The sequence below is a fragment of the Ovis aries genome, chromosome 10, assembly GCF_016772045.2.
Source record: "Ovis aries strain OAR_USU_Benz2616 breed Rambouillet chromosome 10, ARS-UI_Ramb_v3.0, whole genome shotgun sequence".
Classification (NCBI taxonomy): domain Eukaryota; kingdom Metazoa; phylum Chordata; class Mammalia; order Artiodactyla; family Bovidae; genus Ovis; species Ovis aries.
Genome location: NC_056063.1, coordinates 17,092,478 through 17,114,660, shown reverse-complemented (window position 1 = coordinate 17,114,660; position 22,183 = coordinate 17,092,478). Strand labels below are relative to the sequence as shown.

General features: G+C 37.6%; 1 protein-coding gene across 5 annotated transcripts; it reads left to right on the top strand.

Annotated features, from left to right (window-relative positions):
• The first annotated feature begins 751 nt into the window (after nt 1-751).
• ESD (esterase D) lies at nt 752-21,432 on the top strand. Of its 5 annotated transcripts, none has more exons than XM_027973555.2 (10): nt 752-802; nt 3,968-4,016; nt 6,498-6,572; nt 7,149-7,237; nt 11,151-11,249; nt 12,684-12,808; nt 14,080-14,199; nt 14,894-14,992; nt 16,939-17,106; nt 21,202-21,432. In XM_027973555.2, the coding sequence occupies exons 3-10, from the start codon at nt 6,505-6,507 to the stop codon at nt 21,280-21,282; spliced, it is 849 nt and encodes a 282-aa protein (XP_027829356.1). In that variant the 5' UTR covers nt 752-802; nt 3,968-4,016; nt 6,498-6,504; the 3' UTR covers nt 21,283-21,432. The 5 variants fall into 5 exon arrangements, with proteins under 5 accessions (XP_027829356.1, XP_060250306.1, XP_060250305.1 ...); XM_060394323.1 differs by adding an exon at nt 3,128-3,201 and having other exon boundaries at nt 752-1,394; nt 16,939-21,432; XM_060394322.1 differs by having other exon boundaries at nt 16,939-21,432.
• Nucleotides 21,433-22,183: the final 751 nt, after the last annotated feature.

Sequence of the window (22,183 nt, the reverse complement as noted above, 5' to 3'; positions counted from 1 at the left end):
AGAAAACAGGACACAGGCGAAGCTCCTACTACGTTTCCAGCATAGATTTTTAAAAATGGCTCCAATTTCACTCCAGCAACCAAGCAGGTGACAGATTGGGATGGTGGGGGGCTAGGGACTTGAAGTTATCTCCTGGTTTCTAAAAAAACTTCAAAAGATTACACGAAAACATTTTACACAAGTTAAGCGAGGGCCAGAGTTCAGGTTCACTAAAGCCTGGGCATTATCCTGCGTCCTCCGGGACGAGTCTGGTAGGAGGGAGTCGGGGAGGGCGGGGATAGAGGGAAAGGCCTATCCTTGACGTCGGGGGCGTCTTATCTTAGGACAGGGGGCTGCGGGCTAAGTTGCTTCAGTCGTGTCTGATTCTTTACGATCCCATGGACTGTATGGAGCCAGCCAGGCCCCTCTGTCCATGGGATTCTCCAGGCAAGCATACTGGAGTGGGTTGCCACGCCCTCCTCCACGGGCTCTTCCTGGCCCAGGGATCGAACCCGCGTCTCTTACGTCTCCTGCGTCGGCAGACGGCTTCTTTACCACTAAGCGCCCACAAGGTAAGTCCTGGAAAGGGAGAGCGGCCCACAAGCGCTGTGGGAGGGGCAAGTCTGAGGGAAGGGGAGGGGACAGGGGGCGGGGATTATTTGGGGCGTGGCCAAGGGAGGGTGGGGCTGCGAAGAGACTCGGGAAACAAGACCCCAGAGTGGGGGGGCCCGAAGGGGGCTGGGCCGAGGCGGAGGCTCCCGCGGCCATATTTAGGCCGGGCACTTCCCTTCTGGTGCAGCTGCTTTTCCCGCCGCCACCGGAGGTGAGCCTGGGCTTGGGCAGAGGTCTGGTCGTCCTCGGGCCGCCGGCGTCCTGTGTCGCACGGGTGACACTGGGGGTTCTGGTGGGGGCGGACTCTCCTGAGCCCTTGCGGCGGCTCGCGTGTGTGCGATCGCTGAGAACGCGGCCGCTGGGCTCGGCCGCGGGGAGCCGGAGCTGGAGGCCGAGGGAGGGGCGCTGGTCGGAGGACTTTGTCCCCAGGCTCGGCGCCTCGTCCCAAACCCCTGTTCCCCAGTGAGCCTCCAAGAATTGTAACTCCGGGCGCTCGGGCCTGCAGTCTCTTCCTTTGAGCAGCTGCTTGTTTCTTAAGTGCCTACTGCGTTTCCGTAGCTGTTTCTCCGTGAAATTGACGTGCAGCCCACTCATGTAGGAAGCAGACCCTAGACGGTCGCAGTCCCCACGGGAGGGGGAACCCGCTTCTCTGCACGCAGTTGCAAGCTCTTGGGAAGTCCGATCGTGTTGTAAATGCGCTGTCAGAATTGTCTCGGGGCGTGGATGTCATCTCTGATGGGGTGGTCAGGGGGGCGACATTTTGCACGGACCTTGAGGGCCTTGGAGGTTGCAGAAATAATAGTGTGAGTAATCATAGCCAGCAGCGTTGTAAGTGCATGAATTAATAACCCTATCGGATTGGTCCTATTAATATCCCCATTTTATAGATGGGGAAATGAGGCATAGAAAGTTTGTCCCCAGTCACTACCACGACCAGAATACTACCAGGAAGTAGTACCTAGTGAAGCCAGAATTTGAACCTGGAGCGGCTGGCTCCACAACCTACTTTAAAATCACTGTACCATGGCCCCCAGTAGAAACATCCAGACTATACTAGAATGATTGAGTTTGACTAAGTTAAAATAAACAAGCCCAGAAAAATAGTGTGGAATCACTGAAGACAATTTAAGTTAAGGTGTCTGGAGTTCATGAATGCTTTTTTCCCCCAGGGTGGATTAAAAATTCTTCTGTGGGCAAGCCATGTAAATTTTTATGAAGGAAAAGAGATTATGATTAGTACACAGTTAATAATATGACCGAAGTATATATGGCCTTTTATTCATCGTGCTCTTTTTGTCAGTTCATAGTTTGAATTTTGTGAACTTTTAATGGAATCAAACTTGAAAAAAATCGTATAGTTAATGCCAGTGTCTTCCATTTCAGTGACATACTGGTTTTCCGCTACTGGCCTGATAGTTGGGTGGGATTAACTCTCTGCACCTGTAGCAGGATCCTGGCTGTGGGCCAGCATTTGTCATCTGCTAGTTAATGTGAGCAAGCTAACCATGTTTTCAAATGGACAGACTATACTTAACACTGTACAACTTAACACTATTGAACTGTGCGCTTAAAAATGGTTAAGACAGAAAATTTTATGTTTTTATCACAATTTTAAAATAAAATTAAAAATAAATTTAAATGATGAGTGATTCCAAGTAGACCGTGTTAGACTTGACTGTGACTTGTGTAGGGCTCCATTGAGCAGTAAGGTAAATGGATTAAAGCCCTAGGCCTCTACTCAGGATCGGTTTTTGTGAGACATAAAAGAAAACCAAGTAGGAACCTCAGTTTTAGTTTCTTGTATATAATTAGGATGGTGGTAATGGGAATTCAAAGAGGGGATAACTTTAAGACATTACAAACAGAATTGGGTAAGATGGGCCTAGATGTAAAGAGAGCAGAAAGAGGAATAGAAAAACGTGGTTTGAAGGTAGGAGATTGAACTTAACTTCAGATGTGTTGAGTTTTGCTAGCCAGAGGCATATCAGGTGAGATGGGTTCAACAGGAAATTTAAATTCTGGCACCAATGTTTGAGGACGATTGTGTGGAGAGGGGCAGATTTATAGTCGTTCACACAAAAAATGTAGTTGAAACTTTGGGGATGGGAGTTAAGGAAAGAGTGTAAACAAAAAAGGAAAGGGAGATGGGAGGAGAAGGAAAGAATGGAAGAGAAGAACTCAGATCTTGTAATTACGTCGCGAGAAGGATTTTTACGAAGAAGTGCTGGTGAGCAGTGCTATAACTGGGTGATGCTGGGGAGACCTGTGCAGGTCATTTAGAGCCAGTGGGATGGGGACACACTTGCAGACAGAGAAATGGATCAAAGTCCATGAGAAGATGGGAACGGAAATCCAGGTAGAGATAGGCAGAAAACTTTTGACGCTGAGGAGAAGAAGGAAAGAATGGGTAAAATACAAAGAATACAGATTTCTGGAGATAGCCGCACTGAGTAAAGGCAACAGAAGTAAGATCTGACAGTTCGGCCTTTTGGAGGAGTAGATGCTTTGTGAATAAAGACACCTTTCTCTTTCATAGTTTTTACCTAAGTGGCGTTCCATGTGTTGATACTGTGCGGTTGAGAGAACCTTTGTTCTCTGAAGACTATTGAGGTACCTTTCATTGACTTTCTAGGAAGATTGGCACTGTGGGTTTTTGGCAGGGGGGTTTGGTTTTCGTTTGGGGGTTTCAGAGAGGGGTGTTTTTATTATTCTATTGCACTCAGTAATTTCATTTCTCCCCCGAGATCTCTTCCTAGAACTGAAGTGAAACACCTGTCAGACAAACGTCCCTTAGTGTGCATTGCTGCACACATTTCTCTTGGTTGCTGTGTTGCGCTCGCTTCACCGTCTTTCATAAGCCCAGGCAGTTTTCTCACCAGCTCATGTTTTCTAGCCAGTCAGCCCAGTGTCCTTAAGTTCTCCTCTCTCCCCTGCTCTATCCTCCCTGCATGACAAGTGTGACCTGCAACTCAGGTGGGCTTAGAGCTCCCTGTTACCTTCCTTTGTTTTATAGGCTCCTCACTCTCAGCAGTTGATGATATCTCATACTTCCAAATTACGATTTAGAACTTTTTTCTGTTTATTTAAAAAGGAAAAAAAACAAACAAAACCTTTCTTCATTGGAATCTTATTCCAGGAAAAGTTTTTAACCAAACACGAGGCCTTGTGGCAAAGTAGGCATTAAGGTTAGACTATGGGCCTGGGTAAAGCGACAATGCTGCTCCGTCAGCTGGCCTTCCCATTCTGCCACACCCAGGGGGGATGGTCATCTACCTTAAGAAAGGAAGATACCTCTATTGAGAATGTGTAGTGGACTGTTGCCTTTGTTGTAAAAAGTATGTCCCATTTATACATCATTTGGTCTTTTTTTTTTCAGGATCATCTACCCTTTGGTACAGACCAAAAAGCAAGTAGTAATTGGACAGGTACATTAAATTTTATTTTTGATATATTACTTTTGAACTTGAATGTAAAAAATCTAGTAACTTGGCTTAAAATATGCTGTGTTTAGCATAGGAAAATTTTAGTGAAAAATGTAATCGCCTAATATATCATATATCAAAGTATATCATATCTATTTCTTAGCTTATGTCTTGATTTTTTATTGAGCCTTTTTTCTTCATTCATAATGGAAGAGAGTTTCTAAAATGGGTGGCTGGGGGAAAAAGAACTTCAAGAGCTTTAAAAAAAAATTCATTCTACCAATTTAAAAAACAGTGTTTTCACTTTGTCTTCTTTGCCCAAACGGAAAGTAGTTGATTTTGAGTTTTAAGTAAAAAGAGCATTCAAAGAATAGAAGAAATAGGCCAGTGATAAGTTACTAAAATAGGTGAGTAGCAAAGTATAAAAACAATAGAGGTAACGATTAAGTTAATTTTAAAAACTTTCACATAATTTGGTAGCTAGAAGTTTAAAATGTATTCATTAATTCAACAAATAATTTTTAGGTATCTTTCATGTACTAGATATATGCTCAGTGTATCATGTTTTGGTAACGCAGATATAGTCCCTGCTAGGTCTAAAAAGGGAGAAGGCAATGGCACCCCACTCCAGTACTCTTGCCTGGAAAATCCCATAGACAGAGGAGCCTGGGGGGCTGCAGCCCATGAGGTCGCTAAGAGTCGGACACGACTGAGCAACTTCACTTTCACTTTTCCCTTTCATGCATTGGAGGAGGAAATGGCAACCCACTCCAGTGTTCTTGCCTGGAGAATCCCAGGGACGGGGGAGCCTGGTGGGCTGCCGTCTGTGGGGTCGCACAGAGTTGGATACAACTGAAGCGACTTATCAGGTTTAAAAAATAGGAATTCCTTGCAGAATAATTCCACCAGGTAAATTTTATTCTTTGGTCTCATGTGCATATATTTTAAAAGTGTACTTCTGTCTCTTTTAATTCATTGTTTAAGATATAGTCATGAACAAGAGTGGCTGAAATTAATATTCAGTAACTAATAACATCATGTTTTCTAAAAATTGGCCTTTTGAAGATTAAAAGCATACACCTTTGAATAGAAGGTAATTCCTCTGTTTGTAATTGTAATACCCTAATGCTGTGAAATTAGTCAATCTTTTCTGGGAAAAAAAAAAAAAAAGTTTTTTTAAAGAGTATTTAAAAACCCTCTGGTGAGTCAGGAAAGCAGAGCAGCAAAGGGACTCTGAGGTCAGACTCTGGGTCACACCCCAGATTTCCAGCGTGAAGCTCAGTGTTTGGATTTATCGAGGAGATTACCTAAAGGTAAGGTTGAAACTAACCTTTTGCAAAGACATTTCCCGAATAAGCTTTCCAAGATTGTTTTTACATGTCTTTTTAGAGTAACTGTAGCAGCACAGCTGGACTAGTATACAGTAGAGGGTTTCACCGAGCAGACCACCAGCGTGGCAATGCCTGTTCCTGGGATCCGAGGATTTTTTTATTTAGTGTGTATGATTTACTGATTTGTAATAAGAAGAGAAAGGGAATCCTTCCTTGAGAAATACAAATCAGAATCTGATTTTTCTTTGCTCAATGGGTGCTTAACCATACATAAAAGATGGTGTTCCAGTTTTTTGTGGGTTTTTTTGGTATTATTATTAAAAATTAATAATGTGTGGTATTTTAACATTTAAGTTTAAAATTATTCATGAAAACTTTCAGATGTTTTGGAGAGAAAAGAATTAACCAAACTTCAAAAATTTTTTTCTGACAAATTCCATAGACTGAGGAGACTGGTAGGCTACAGTCCATGGGGTCACAAAGAGTCGGACACGGCTGAGCGATTTCACTTTCACTTTTAATTCACTTAGGACAGCTGTATGTTTTCCTTGCTGGTTTGTTTTAAATGGAGAAATGTTGATCTGAAAGTTGTACAGCACTTTCTCTGAAATACTCCGCTAGGATGAGGAATTTGATCTGGTTTAATGTATAGTAAAGTGCCTGTGCTCTAAGTGTTGAATACATGTTCTTTCTTATTATTATCAAAACCATTACTGTTACATCATTTTTCTCCCATTTGCTTACCAGCCATAATCAGTCATACCATTGACTCTCTTGTTACAGTTCACAGCAAACTATTAACAATGTTTAATCTTCTAAGCTAAAGTAATCAGTTAGTAACTTATTTGTATTCTCTCGCTTTCTAAAAGGAATTTGGGGCAGTCCACAGACATACACATCATGAAGCTTGTTAATAAATTAGTTAATGACATACCAGAGTACTTAAGTTTTCTAAAGTGAATATAACAAGTGTAAGTATACCTAATAAACTTAGTCGCTTTCATAGTAACGATTTACCAGAAAATTAGCATGTGAAAAAAATTCAAGGTGGCAGACAGCCATGTGTTTAGATACTTTATCTGAAAACAGTTCTGTTGGAAATTTTCTAAGAGCTAATTCTCTGGAGATTGATGAGATCCCTCTTCACTAATAGGGGAAGAATGGCCTTGAAACAGGTTTCCAGCAGCAAGTGCTTTGGCGGACTGCAGAAAGTTTTTGAACATGACAGGTAACTACAAAGAGGATACAATTTTAGATCTCTCTCTGCTTCCACCTACTTGAATCTTTAAATAAGCCCATGAAAGATCACGGTTGCATGAATAACTGTTTACATGGAAAACCTGTGGTTTTTATCAAATTTATCTTACCTAGTTTTGACATTGGTGATAGTAATAAGATATTTACTTGTAAGTTACATATAAATTTCATATTTATATGAAAAGAGAATTAAGGGTGTGGTCCATTTCAGTGTCTGTGAGCAAACATGTAGTTTAAGATCTTTAGATCTGTTATTTCATACATTTCTTTAGAAACAATTTTTCTTTTAAAAATTGTCGTGCTCATATTGACAGTATTATATTTATTGTTTTAATTCATTCTTCTCCAAATGACTGGGTACCATGCACAGCATAAGCTCGGGTTGATTAGTATGCTAAATTGGCCCCATTCTTTCTTTAAGGGCTAGGGGTATATCCCTAAAATGTTGACGAGATCACTTATTCTGGACATTAAATCACTTGTTTTGTGTTTCTTTCTGACTAATGAGGGGCAATTTTTTTTTTTTTCTTTTTTGGTGTCTGTGTAGTGTTGAACTGAAGTGCAAAATGAAATTTGCTGTCTATTTACCACCAAAGGCAGAAACTGGAAAGTGCCCTGTGCTATATTGGCTGTCTGGTAAGTGTTATGCGTTTGAGTTTTGTAAAGGAGTTTCTTTTCCTTTTTTCCCTGGCTTATCTTACTCCCATCTTGACTTTTTGTTGTGCTTTCTTAACCATTTATAAAGACTTTAGGAGCCTATAGTCTGCTCTTACTTTATCCTGAGAATAATTTCAAACCTACTGAATTACATTTCTTTCATTACTTCTTTTTTCACGTCTGTGTTGTTATTGTGTAATTGCTAAGTCGTGTTTGGACTCTTTTGCGACCCCATGGACTGTAGCCCACCAGGCTCCTCTGTCCATGGGATCTCTGGGCAAGAATTCTGGAGTGGATTGCCATTTCCTTTTCCAGAGGATCTTCTCGACCTAGGGATCGAACCTGCGTCTCCTGCATTGGCAGGTTGATTCTTTACCACTGAGCCAACCAGGGAAATCTACTTCTTTTTCAGTTAGACCACATAATTTAGCAGAAAATGTAAAGTTCTAGACTCATTGGCAAAAGCTTAGAAAACTTATTTAGTTTGTTCCTAACCAAACATTTCTTAGAGACTTTACCACTCAAATAGAACATTGTTAGGTAAAATCAGGGCACCTGTGATATGGTAATTAGAAACCACAGACAAGTAACTTCTTACAGTGTTCTCTAGAATGTTTTAATTGGACCTGGATCTTCTCCCCCCAAAATCTGGAACATCACAGAAGACTTCTTCTTAATCACTGGTGAATATCAAAGACTGTCCAGTGGATTGTGAGAGCTCTTTCACAAGATCCTGGCACTTCATCTTTAGAAGCAAACATTTTAAGAGACTCATAGAAAACGGAATTATGTCATAGAGTTGTATTGTTGTTTCTTTAAAATTGCTTGTTACAACTTTGATTTACTAAATCCTCCCTTATGTATGTTTTCTCACCAAATTATCACTCTTAGAGCGTTATATTTCATTTTCAAAGGTAAAAATTAAGTACGTACATAACTTTAACTCAGCATCTCGTTTCTTTGAGTAGAGAAAGCAAACCAGTTTTGTTGGAAGAGCACTGGGCAGTGCCAAAAGCAGTGATAGATCCCATGTTTGTTTTAGAAACATAGTATTGTACAGCTAAAGATGCTTTAGAAATCATGTAAGCATGGCCAGGATATTATATATTACTCAGAATCACATACAGGAGTGAACATGTTTTCTGATTCATGGGCCAAAGCCGTATTCATTCTTTTCTCTTGTTCTTTTGGAATTTTGTTTCTTGTGAGAGCTACTTCAGTCATATCTCTTGTTAAAAGAATAATAACCCAGGCCAGATGTACCAGGGTATTGTATAATAGGCACTGTAATAATAAGGTCCTAAATTCTTAACTGTAATTGAAATCTATCAAGATGTATCATCTGAACTTTATGAATATAGAAAATAGTTTGTTTATTTGTTTACATCAAATGACAGGACATTTTCCGTAGTGAGATGCTAAAGAAGAGATAAACCTTGGAAATTAAGGCTTGATTTTCTGAAAAAAGGTAAGATTGAAAAAGTGATAGAAGAATACTGGAAGGTTTACATCCCAGTTAATTGAAGGAATACAGTGACAGAAAGATAGCATCAATTGTTACAAATTAACTGAAATCAGACTATCTTTATTGTGAACTGTATACTTCAAAGGAGTGAATTGTATGGCATCTGAGTTACACCTCAATAAAGTTGTTACCCCCCAAAAAAACCCCAGCTCTTCATATAAAATAAGTATAGTTGACCAAATAGCTGTTATTAATAGTAACCATCTTCATCTTCATATGCTTGCGCACAATTCTGCTAGTAGAAGTATCTTCATTTCCCTGAGTACTGTTCACACCCTACTATCTTAATCAGGAAATTTGTGTTCTGACTAACGAAAAAAAATTTTTTTTTTCTCTGATCTCTAAATACATTTCCATTTCCCAAATGCACGACTCTGAACTGTGTCTCAGACACAGTTTAAGACCCTTTACACCTTATCGCATTTAATCCTCATAGCTACATTATGAGGTAAAAATAGGTAATATCATCCCTATCATTTTTCAAATGAAAGAACTGAGGCTCAAAATATTCGTTGCTTGCATAGTTAAGTAACTAACTTAACTTAGTTTAGTTAAGAAGGAGTTGAATGACATTTACAACCAGATACTGTTTGAAATCCCAAACTCATGCAGTCTGCATATTACCCTGCCTCCTTTGAACACGTTTACATTAAGGTTACATTTGATTTGCATTTGTATTACATTTACATTTAATTAAAATTGCTGACCTTTTATCAGTATTTGAGGCAGTTCTCCACCATGATCTGGCTCCAGTGTTGATGAAAGGCATTCTGAGAGGAACAAACAAGGACCTTGTTGCCTTGCCATAACTAGTGAAAATATATATGTCCTAACGGTTTAACCATAAACTCTAGTAACATTTATCCAATGACACTTGTAACTTTCTATCTTATAATTATTAATTTAGGACATCTTTATTGGGCAACCATTTCATAACTCTCTGTGCTGGCTGTTGGGGAATAAATAGAAACTATAAACTATGTTGTGTAGTTAATTTATTCTGCTTCATGCAAATCAGTAAGTTTTAGTGTTGCTAATTATCAGGCATATTGGGACATTTAGCATTCACTACTAGAAAAGGCAATGGCACCCCACTCCGGAACTCTTGCCTGGAAAATCCCATGGATGGAGGAGCCTGGTGGGCTGCAGTCCATGGGGTCGCTAAGAGTTGGACACGACTGAGCGACTTCACTTTCAATTTTCACTTTCATGCATTGGAGAGGGAAATCGCAACCCACTCCAGTGTTCTTGCCTGGAGAATCCCAGGGACGGGGGAGCCCTGGTGGGCTGCCGTCTATGGAGTCACACAGAGTTGGGCACAACTGAAGCGACTTAGCAGCAGCAACTAGAAAAGGGCTATTGGGTTAAATGGTGTTTAACTTCAGGCTTCTATTGCCAGTTCATTCTTGGCCATTCTCACATCATTATATCAATAGTATTAGGCTCCCGTAATAAGAGGATTGTCATCTCTTCTATCACATAACTGAAAAAACGAGCTAGGAAAAGTGGCAGGAACGGTTGTAAAAACTCAAACTAAAACTCAATTAAGGAAGATATTTGGTGACCATTTTTCTCTTCTTTGGAGAAGGCAGTGGCACCCCACTCCAGTACTCTTGTCTGGAAAATCTGATGGGTGAAGGAGCCTGGTGGGCTGCAGTCCGTGGGATCGCTAAGAGTCGGATACAACTGAGCGACTTCACTTTCACTTTTCACTTTCATGCATTGGAGAAGGAAATGGCAACCCACTCCAGTGTTCTTGCCTGGAGAATCCCAGGGACGGGGGAGCCTGGTGGGCTGCCGTCTCTGGGGTTGCACAGAGTCGGACACGACTGAAGCGACTTAGCAGCAGCAGCAGCAGCTCTCTTCTTAGTACACTGAGAAATTAAAAGATGATTAGTCCAAATTTTATTGCTGAGAACTACTTGTATATAAAAATAGTACTATGATGACCATAATATTATCTCACTGAACATTTATGTTTTAATGCAGGAATAGTATTAGCATACTTGATAACACGCCATTGGGATTGTTATAACATTTGGTTTAGGCACCATCTTGCCATTCTACAGTTTGAAAAATTCTGAATTCCCAAACACATCTAGTCCAAACGATTTCTGTAATTGAAATTTTAGTGGGTGACTTTGAAAAGACAGCTAGGGGATTATTTAACCTAAGACAATTCTTAGATTGATACTGTTACAGATTTTATGAAAAGAGAAACTTTAGTGTCTTCTTCAGCGTGATTTCTTTAAACAAACAACAAACCTTTTTAATAGTAAGTGAGCTTATTTTCTTGTATTGTAAAAAAAGTAAAGCTTATAAGCCGTTCACAGTATAGCATGAGATAACAATATTTTTAATCTTTAGGCTTAACTTGCACAGAACAAAATTTTATATCAAAATCTGGGTATCATCAAGCTGCTTCGGAACATGGCCTTGTCGTCATCGCTCCAGATACCAGCCCTCGTAAGTGTTCTTATTCCAGAGATCCTTTGTAAAAGTATAAATCTTTAAGACTAAGTTGCAAGCAGAGTAGCATATACACAGTCTATTTTGTATTTTTGCTGTTTACTAATCTTTCAAGCAACAGCATGACTCTAAAATACCATACTATATATTTTCCTCACTGAATTTTACTAACAGTTTTGCTATTCCCGTTTCATAGATTGACACTTTAAAGCAGAGCCTGAGCAACTCAAATAATCTTTGTCATATTGGCACTAGTACCAAAATAACTCACAATGCATAGGAAATAATTTTTTTGTTCCTTGGGTAGCCTGTCTTGTCATGTAGTAATTATCTTTTCTCATTTCTGTTAGTCATCAAACAGTCATGCAGTTAAAGAAATATTAGTTTTAATACAAGGGATTATAATGTATACATTAGAGAAATGAGACTATCAGGTATTTGAGAACTCAGTCCATCAGATTGTTGAAACTTGTTTTGTGACCCTGGAAAGGTCAGGAAATGAAATTAAAATGGAAGCTAAATCTATCTGGAAGTTGAATGACCGGCCTTGGGAAGCAGTGCATTTCCTTTCATGGTCCCTATGATACAAAAAGTAAAACATGTCTCACAGGAAATGTAATGAAATGTTTAATTCAGAAGAGCATCAAAAACATGTCTCCAGAATAAACTTTTAAAATAAGGTTCATTTTTAAGTAAAAACCATAAGAAATTCTTAATGATCATTAGTGGAAAAGTGCCATGTTCCTGGATGAGCAGACTGACTCTTACAAAGAGGTCATTTCCATCCAGTTACATATCACTATGATTTTATTCGAAATCCCAGTGGTTGACTTTAAACTGCATGCAAGTATATAAAATAAAACCTAATTAATTAAAAAAGAATGTAAGAAAATTCCACTGGGGGGATGGATAAATAGAAGAAACAGGATGGAATGATTCCAGAGTATATAAGAAGACATTTTCGCTGTCAGTTCAAGATTGCAAATTGAACACAAGTGTTTGTCCCCATTCCCTTCTGAGATCACAGTGGTACAGAGAAGCAAAGAAGTGTTGGGGTAGTGAGGAGGGTCATCAGAGAAGAAATTTCAACACATTTACAAAGGATAAAAAGAAGGTCGAAACCCTTTGACAGGTAAAACAGAGTGAGGATGTGTTCAGAACACTGAGGAGCTTCTAACATCAACAGAGAAAGCCAGTGAATACCCCGCCTGGAGGACCATGTCCTCCCTTTCCTACCTCATTGGCTGGAACTAGTCACAGGACCGCACTCAAGAGGGCAAGGAAGTATGTGCCCCCAAAGGCCAGAGAGCTCCCAGTGTCCAGTGAGCAGCTCTGATGCAACTGAATATTCAGGTTCATTTTAAAGCGTATTATTAAACATGGGCCATTGCTAACAGAGTAGATGAAACCACAAGACTTTTCTTTAATTAGGTGGCTGCAATATTAAAGGAGAAGAGGACAGCTGGGACTTTGGCACTGGAGCTGGGTTTTATGTCGATGCTACTGAAGATCTTTGGAAAACTAACTATAGAATGTACTCTTACGTAACGAAGGAGGTAATTTAATTTACATTGTAATTATTAATTGATGACTGTGAAAGTTTGATTTTGGACACAAGGTCCCCCTAGTCTTTTAAACTAAGGTATGGTATTGTTGAATCTGTTTGGTAGATGTGATGTGATGTGGTCAGTTGCTCAGTCCAACTCTCTGCAGCCCGTGGACTCTGGCCCACCAGGCTGCTTAGTCCATGGAATTTTCCAGGCAAGAATACAGGAGTAGGTTGCCATTTCCTACTCCAGGGGATCTTCCCGACCCAGGGATTGAACCCACATCTCTTGGTCTCCTGCATTAGCCACTAGTGGCACCTGCGAAGCCTATTTAGTCTATATTTACTAACTACCTTTGCAAAGATTCCAAAGTTTACTGGTACTATACTCCTATTTTCTACAATTTAAATTCACTAAGTGCAATTTTAAAGAATTTGATAATTATCTTGATACCTGTTTACATTGACCAGCTTATACAAAGCAAATAGTATATGAAAACACTTTGCATTTCTCTGGTAGTTGGTTCATTCAGACATATTTCACAGGGATTAATCATAATCGGAAAGGATAAGTGGTAAAGCATTGCTTCTATTAATAATATTTGTGTACAGTTTATGCATTTTTCTAAATCTTATGATTTTAACAATGTCTGCATCATAAAAATTCAGAAATAATAGTATAAAATTTTAATCATGTGTAATTCTGTCACCCCAAACAACTATATTTTGGTATATTCCAGATTTTGTTTTATGACTAGTTTTCATATAATTGTGAAACATTTTTATCTTGTTCTTTTTTAGTTATGTAAAACAAATATTGTATAATATTCTGATCTATTTGTAACATAATTTTAAGAATTGGATAGTATTCCATCATATGCCATGATTTACTTTTTTCTAATGGAGTTATTTATATGTTTACATAGGTCTTTTACCATAATGTGTATTATTGCATTGATTATCTCTGTGTATTATTTTTTTTACCCATAAGAACTTTTCCCGGTTATAGATTCCAGGAAGTGAAATTATTGGATCAAAGTTTAGAACATTTTGAAGTTTCTTTCTGCATTATCATCTTAAATTTGCTTTCTAAGGGTGATGTATCATATATTCTCCAGTGATATATTAATAATCATTGTCTATCCTGCATTTTTTTTAAATCTTTACGGTGTAAACCATTTTAAGACTATGATTTGGAAGTATTGATTTTTTTATACAACTTTGAAAGAGTCTAAACTTACTTCTCTCATATTTTCTGTCCCACCATTAAATTCTCCCTAGCTTCCCCAACTCGTAAATGACAATTTTCCAGTGGACCCCCAAAGGATGTCTATTTTTGGCCACTCTATGGGAGGCCATGGAGCTCTGATTTGTGCTTTGAAGAATCCTGGAAAATACAAAGTAAGATTAACCTAAGCTTCTAGTAACAGATATTTCTCTTGAATAATATAATATTAGGAACTTACAGAGATTGAAATTAGATACTGTTGTTTAGTATTGGGACTAAACTTTTCTAGTGTTGGGCATTTCAAGAGATTGTGGGGGAAGACTATTAAATTGACCATACAATAGATGCTAGACTCAAAAGAATAGGCTTGTATCCCAGTGTTTTCTCATTGGTCTGCTAGAGGTATTATCAAAAAATTTTCATAGCTTCTATTCAAACTATAGTTTTCTAGGCTCTTTTTTTCTAAAGGTTAGTCTTGACTAATGTTATTGTAGCAGTATGTTATGATTTCCTTATATTTTTATCAAGAATATTCTCACATAAAGTTTACTCTGATTTTCCATTGTTTTAAATGCAAAAACTGAGTAGAAATTCATCATAAATTTTCATTTGTGCCTTATTTAATGAAAATGTAATGTACTGCTTTGTTGCTTTAGCAATTATATTAGCTCTTCGAATAGAACACACAAAGGATGGTGGATCTTGGAGAGGCATATAATCTAAGCTCATAGTATAGCAGAAGAAAAATCGTTTACAGGTATTTTCACAGCAAGTCAGAGTTTTTAAGCAAGTTGCAAATATCTGTGCATAGTCAACTTACGAAAATATAACTTGTTTGTAAATTTTGTTTTATTTTTGTGCCTTAAGTCTGTGTCAGCATTTGCTCCACTTTGCAACCCAGTGCTCTGTCGTTGGGGCAAAAAAGCCTTTACCGGATATTTGGGAACAGATCAAAGTAAATGGGAGGTAGGTACTGGATGGCTCTCTTAATACTCATTCATAAGTTTTCAAATCTGTTGAAAAGCTGCTCTACAGACATTATATTCCTAACTTGTTCAAGTAAGGATCCAGGGTCCCCTGCATTGCAAGCAGATTCTTTACCATCTGAGCTACCAGGGAAGCCCAAACATCCAGAGCTAAAATTAATTAACAAAAGTGAATACATATAACAGTAACAACACCCATGAAGGATCTTTTTAAAATTGTATTCAATTATGGCAGATATTCTGAGGCTACATCTTTTTTCTGCTAATGATTAATTTATATGTTTATTTTCTAAATTAACATTACAAGAAATACCCTCTGTTACTAAATTTAGACTTACCTGTTATTAACTATGTGCTTGATTGTATGATAAGAACCAGGAGGCCTGGGTTTTTATTTTGTGTATCTGTTTCAAAATATAGTGTCTCTCAGGTTTAGATTTTTAATTATAGGCTTAACAGCCTTTAAACATAGATACTGTGTATGTAATGTACATTTATGAGTCTATTTCCAACAGCGAGATTGCTTTTTAAAGCATAGGAGCAGATGCTTCTAGATGAAAATAAAACAGGCCCTTTTTTCCAAGACTGTGCAGAAATGGGCTATTTGAAAACTCCTACCAAGAATTTGAATATTTTACAAATGAGCTCATCACATGTGCTTGTTAGCAAGTAGCAGATAGTTGAGTAGGGGGAAAAAAAGAACCTTTTTTCATTGCTGTTAATTCAAAATCATGTACTCATGGACCCCTGTTTTACTTAAGTTTGGTCACTGAAATTCTAACAGAATTGGAAAGTTAATCTCTTAGTCCCTAGATTAAAGTTTAGTTTTGCTTAGGCCTAGGTTTTCATTATATTGGAAGAATGCCAAAAATTGTTACCATTAGTTACTTGGAGAACAATGGGTTGACAATGCTTGCTCATCAGTGCTTTGAGTTCTCACCATATGCAGAGTTTGTGTGGAGTTTTGAAATCTTCTGTGAAGAAGGTGATGATCCTTTCCTGTGCACAGGGGCCTTACAGTCTAATAGAAGATTTGAGTGAAAGACCAGCTGATTGAGAGACGTAGGGGAGAGGTAGCCTATAAAGGAATGTGTATCCTTTTTCTCCAAGTGGCCGTAGATTTTACTGTCTTAATGATGCTGTGTTTAGGCCAGCATTTAATTTACTCTTGGAAGAAGGAGACTATGCAGAATTATGAAATCAAAGAACTTTAAACTAGTTGGACTTCATATGTCTCCTTTCACTCTCCTTTTAAGACTAAAGAAAGCAAGTCTGAAAAAGCATGATACTTTAGAAGGGAAAATCTTTTGTTTGTCTTGATCAATCCATCAGTGTGGTTAGTGAATATACATGAGTGATCAACATTTAAAGATGGATAGTAAAATAGAAAATTGTAACTAGTGGCAGCTCCTCAGATACTCAATTTGAGTTGTTAACATGATTCAGATTATTCACGTCTTCCTGAAAGTTCCTGGAGATTGTAGATATTTGGTGGTTTTTAGCAGATAGAAAAAGAGACATTTATGTCTGGAATTAGTCAAAAAGCAGAAACAAAAATAGACTGCTTATTTGAAATAGAAGAAATAGTCAATTTGTGAAAGGATTTACAAAGGAAAAAAATCAAGGTTTTTGGAGTTGAGAGGTGGTTAATAACCTTGATGATTTAGAAGAAAAAAGGCTACACAATGAAGAATACTTGAGACATAAAATCCTTGCTGTTGGTCTAGGACTGCTTGAAAGTAAGGAGGAGGCTGCAATGAGAATAGCATTCTGAAGACCTTATAAATAAAAACCAGACAAGCCAACTTAATCAGCCTTAGAGCTTGAATGACTTAAAATTCTATTCAGTTCTAGTATAGGATATTCTGAAGAATATCTTTCTGGCCCTTGTGAATTTATTTTTCATTATTTCTCCTCTTTTTATAGGCTTATGATGCTACCTGTCTTGTGAAGTCCTATCCAGATTCTCAGCTGGATATACTAATTGATCAAGGGAAAGAGGACGAGTTCCTTTCCGATGGACAGTTACTTCCTGATAACTTCATAGCTGCCTGTACAGAAAAGAAAATCCCTGTTGTTTTCAGATTACAAGAGGCAAGTACCAGGAAACCTTACCTTGGTCTAAATTCACTATTTAAAAAACAAGATTCCATAGTACTTTTTAAATTTGATTTTAGAATTTGAAAAGGTACCTCTAGTTAAGATATTTTCTAATTATAATAAGACAAAGTGAAAACCTCCCTATTAAGTTAATGATATCTAAGACCAGATTACAGAGAAATAGGAAAGCATTTGGCAGTGAAAAGTATTTACAATTTTCTGTCCTACTGTAAAATCAGTAAATAGGTCAAAGTTTGATGCTTGGGTGGTACTTAATCATCAACATTATCGGGTATCTTTCTTTACACATGCAGCTATTGTTGCAGTCAAATAAAAAGACAAGCTTACACCTTAATTACTCTTCACTTTAGATACACATCTTAGCCTCGGAAGCTGTGTAATATTTGTCTGACACGCATATATGCACTATATTATTGAGTTAGATACTAACCTATCTGTTGTGAGGCTTGCTCGTTATTTAAGAACGATTACTAGATTTCAGTTGGTTTGCAGATTTTCCTTTTTCCTTGGCTAAAATACTTTTGACTATTCACTACTCACCTAGCTCTATGCTAATATAGTTATAATTAAATAAATTCTGCCTTTATTTTTTTTAAATTATATAATCATATACTTCAGAACATAATATAAACAAAATTTTTCTTTCAGGATGAAAAATGAACCCTGAAAATTATACATGGCCAGGCTTTTTGAAAACATTTTTATTCATGTTTATGGGTAATATGCCATATGGGTAATATGTTTATGAGTAATATTCTAGGCACATTGATCTAAAACTTATAATGATAAGTGTTATCTAGATCAATGTGTATGCTTACAAAACTGTTTTCACAGCATTGACTCATTTTATCCTTATATGACCAGATGAGAGACCATTCCTATCCTGTCCACCTGTTTGGGTTTTTTGTTTTGTTTTGTTTTTATTTTTTTCAGCTTTTTAAAAATTGTGGTAAAATACCACATACAATTTACTGCCTTAACTCTTTGTAAGTGTCCATTTCAGTGGTGTAAATTCATGCATAATGCTGTGGAGCTTTCACCATCATTCCTCTCCACAATTCTTTTCATCTTGTAAAAGTGCAACTCTGTTCCTATTAAGCACTAACCCCTCATGCCTCCCTGCCCCCTACCCTTAGCAACCACCGTTTTACTTCCTGTCTCTGTGACTGCCCTGAGGATTTCCCATAAGTGGGCTCATATAGTATTTGTCTTTTTGTGACTAGCTGATTTCATTTAGCATAATCCTCTTGAGGTTCATCCATGTTGTATCGTGTGCCAGAATTTTCTTCCTTTTTAAGGCTGAATAATATTTCATCGTATGCATATTACCAGATTTTGCTTATTCAGTCATCTGTCAATGAACCGTGAAGGTTGCTTCCAAGTCTTAGCTCTTGTGAATAATGTTGCTATAAACACGGATGTGTAAATGTTTCCTGAAGATTCTGCTTTTAGTTATTTTTGGTTATTATGCCCAGGATTGGAATTGTTGGATCATGTGGTAATTCTGTTTTTAATTTTTTGAGGAAACTCATACTATATTGCATAGCAGCTACACTACTTTACATTCCCATCAGCAATGGGAATGTAAATTTCTAATTTCTCCACATCCTCCCCAACATTCCTTTTTTCTTTCTTGTGACTATCCATCATTTAAAAATAGAATTTTTTTATTGATAGATTAATTTGAACATTTATCATCAGAATTACATGTTTTACATCAATGATCAGCCTTGAGAAATTTGATTATAAAGCTAACAGTGTGTTGAATTTTATTAATTCTAGCTATAAGTGATGTAACAAAGTGTGCCTTTTCCCAAATGACTTTAACTTCTTGGCAATAGTGCTGTTGGTTGCCTCTTCTGCATCCCTTGAGTTTATGCCAGGAAATTTTGTGGTTACCACTAACAGCAAAGTTTCAGCCTTCCTGCAAAGACTGAAAATTTTCTAGAGTTTGTTATAAAAGCAGCAGGGTTAGAACACTGATGAAATTCTTGAGGGGAAAAAAATAAGTCAATTTTTTTATTTCTAAAATGCCTATATCCCAAGCAACTGAAAAACGTAGTTGTCTGTGGTTAACGAAGAGTGAAGACAAAGCATTCCTTTTCCTTTTTTATTTAACGATGAGAAAGTGTTGAAATCATCAGTCACACTTTTTAGCTCAGGCGCAGTTTTCTGTTTCCTTTCCTTCCAGCATGGGCAGTTTGAGTGATGCACAGTCTGGAGCAGGTCAGGTTTAGGTTTGTTTTAGCTGAATGCGTAGCCCAATGATCATACCTCGGCAGTGGCTCCAGAGAGGCAGCTTTTCAGAGTTTCAAGCCAACTTCCGTTGGCTGCAGACTACCTCAGGTCTGAGGGACTTACTGTCTGCTTTATTGTTAGGGTTTCCCAGGTGGCTCAGTGGTGAAGGATCCGCCTGCCAATGCAAGTGGACGCAAAAGGCATGGGTTCGACCCCTGGGTCGGGAAGATCCCCTGGAATAGGAAATGGCCACTGCTCCAGTATTCTTGCCCGGAAAGCCTCATTGACAGAGGAGCTTGCTGGGCTCAGTCTATGGGGTCGCAAAGAGTCGGACACGAATGAGCATACACGCATACCTGTTTTCAGTCATTTTTTATCTGAAAACTGGGCAGGTACTACTTGGTACAATGCTTCACAGGTTTTGTGGCCTAAAAATCGTGGGTATATTTGACCTCTTACCAAGAATTACATGGGTGCCAAATGCTCGTCTCCTACTTTCTTTATATAAGAAACTGTCCTTCAGCTCTAAATTAACTAATTAACTGGGACTGGTCTAATCATTGAGTGACGTGAAACCAAATAATTCCAAGGCTCAGCCTTAATTTTGACAGCATTCCTGTCAGATTCACTTCTACAGTTTGGCCACTGAAAATAGAAAGCAGATTGCTTTTAAGTTTCTTTGATGATTTTAAAGTAGAACTCTTTATTAACAGGTGTACCCAAGATATGCTTTGTGTACTGCTGGAAGTTAGAGATTGAGAAGGTTTACTGATTCATCAAAACCTTAGGGATTTTGCCTTGTTCCCTGAAATGCAGATGATATTTTTCATTAGGTCCAGTTTTGTTTCTTCAGTGCTTAGAAAAATTTGGTTTTCTTCCAGTCAGACCATTTGCTTGATCAGGTTAAACTTTCTTAGACTCTTATCTTTCCTGGTTTATTCTATTTTATATTTTAATTGCCTCTGGCAGGGTAAGGGCTGTCCTAAAAATTAACCTGGTTTTTAACACGCTCAAGTTTTTCCCATCCTATTTTTAATTTCTTTTTCCCTTGAAAGGTACTTACTTTGTACTCAGAGGACACCTTCGGGAAGGGTTGCTTCTCCTTTTGCCATTGATTACCTGTTACTGGTTTTATTTGACCAGCTAGAAATCTGTTTCAACTCAATTACATTTTCTCTCTGCAGCATGGTAGTTTTTAAAAGTTTGCTGACTTTTTACCCAATTTGGTTTATTGCTGAGAGATGTCAGCATTTAATTAATTATTCCTTTTTCCTCAGCTGTAGTAGGCTTTTACTGCACAGGAGGTCAAATTCTCAATGTGATTTACGATGGCCCTGTTTAACTTCCCAGGATGGGGCATTTGGCTGTGCACAAGTTCTTTCTCTGTATTGTTTATGTGCGCTTATTTTGTATCTTAACATTTCCTTATCGGTGGGTGTGTGTTTCCTTTGGGATTTGAAACTTCTTGCCTGTGTTCTTAAGCTCTAAATTCTGAGTCTTTTATGTCCTTGTTGATATGACCACATGTTTACTCCGTGCATTTAATTAATGTGATATTTCTTTTCTTTGCATGTATTACTGGCAGCATCTAGAAACTAGGCTATGCAGAATGTTTCTTTTTTTTTCTTTTTACATTTTTGCTATTCTTTTTTTCAGTGAAAATATTGAAGTACAAGTGTAATAAGCTTTATTTTGATTAGAAACTGTTCACATATGGTGATAGTTTAATTATTTACAAGCCAATTAAGTCACATGCAAGATATATTTAATGTCCCTTTATCGACTTTTCTGAATGGTAGATAAACATCATCTCTCTCTTTTGTCTTCTAGGGTTATGATCACAGCTACTACTTTATTGCAACATTTATTGCTGATCACATCAGACATCATGCAAAATATCTGAATGCATGAAAAACTTCAGATAAGAGAATCTCTTCAGGATTATAAAATTGTAATAAACAGAATTGCAAGGAAATAAGATTTTAAAACTTTGGATTTCATAATGCTAAAAATGCTTCATTCTGTAGTTGAATCACTCACTGAATAAATATATCAAACCTGCTTCTGATTTTAAAAGTTACTTTACCAGTGTTTACTTGGGAAATATTTGATACTTAACAGCTTTTTCAAGATCATTTGGAAATGATTCAGAGGCATGGGCTGTCTTTTTTCCTGTTTTGTATCTAGTGTCTAACAACTGCTTGGCTTCTAGTGGTCACTGAACTGAATAAGTACTTGTTAGTTGATGAATACAGAAATAGACTCAGAAAGATTAAGTGAATTTCCCATCATTACACAGTTATTTGTGGGAGAGCTAAGATTAGAAGTTAGATTTACAGAACCCAGTCAACGATATTTCTTATCTGTTGAGTCAAATGGATTTGTAGACATTGGTTTATGGACCTCTCTCAAGAGACAAGAATTAAATACTAGATTAGATCTGAAATTAGATAAGGAAACTTGTTTCATATGTTACTGTGAAAGATATTTTCCTTTAGTTACATGCAGAAATGTAGCTTGATAAACTTGGCCAAGGAAAGTAACGATTCTCTTTGTAAGTACCAGAGTGTGTTCCTTCGAGAACTTAATGGACACACTTTTGAAACATGATAGGTGAATTCTGGTTGTTTTAAAAGAAATATATTTTTCTGTTGAAGAGCACAAAAATTATACATTTTAAACATTCAAGAAGAGTGCATATTACATGGTGATAGAGGAAGACATCAGGTTTTTAAAGTTATAAAATAAGTACTATGTAAATGTGAATTAGACTAAACCTTTTTAAAATTATTACTATTTAAATATTAGTATT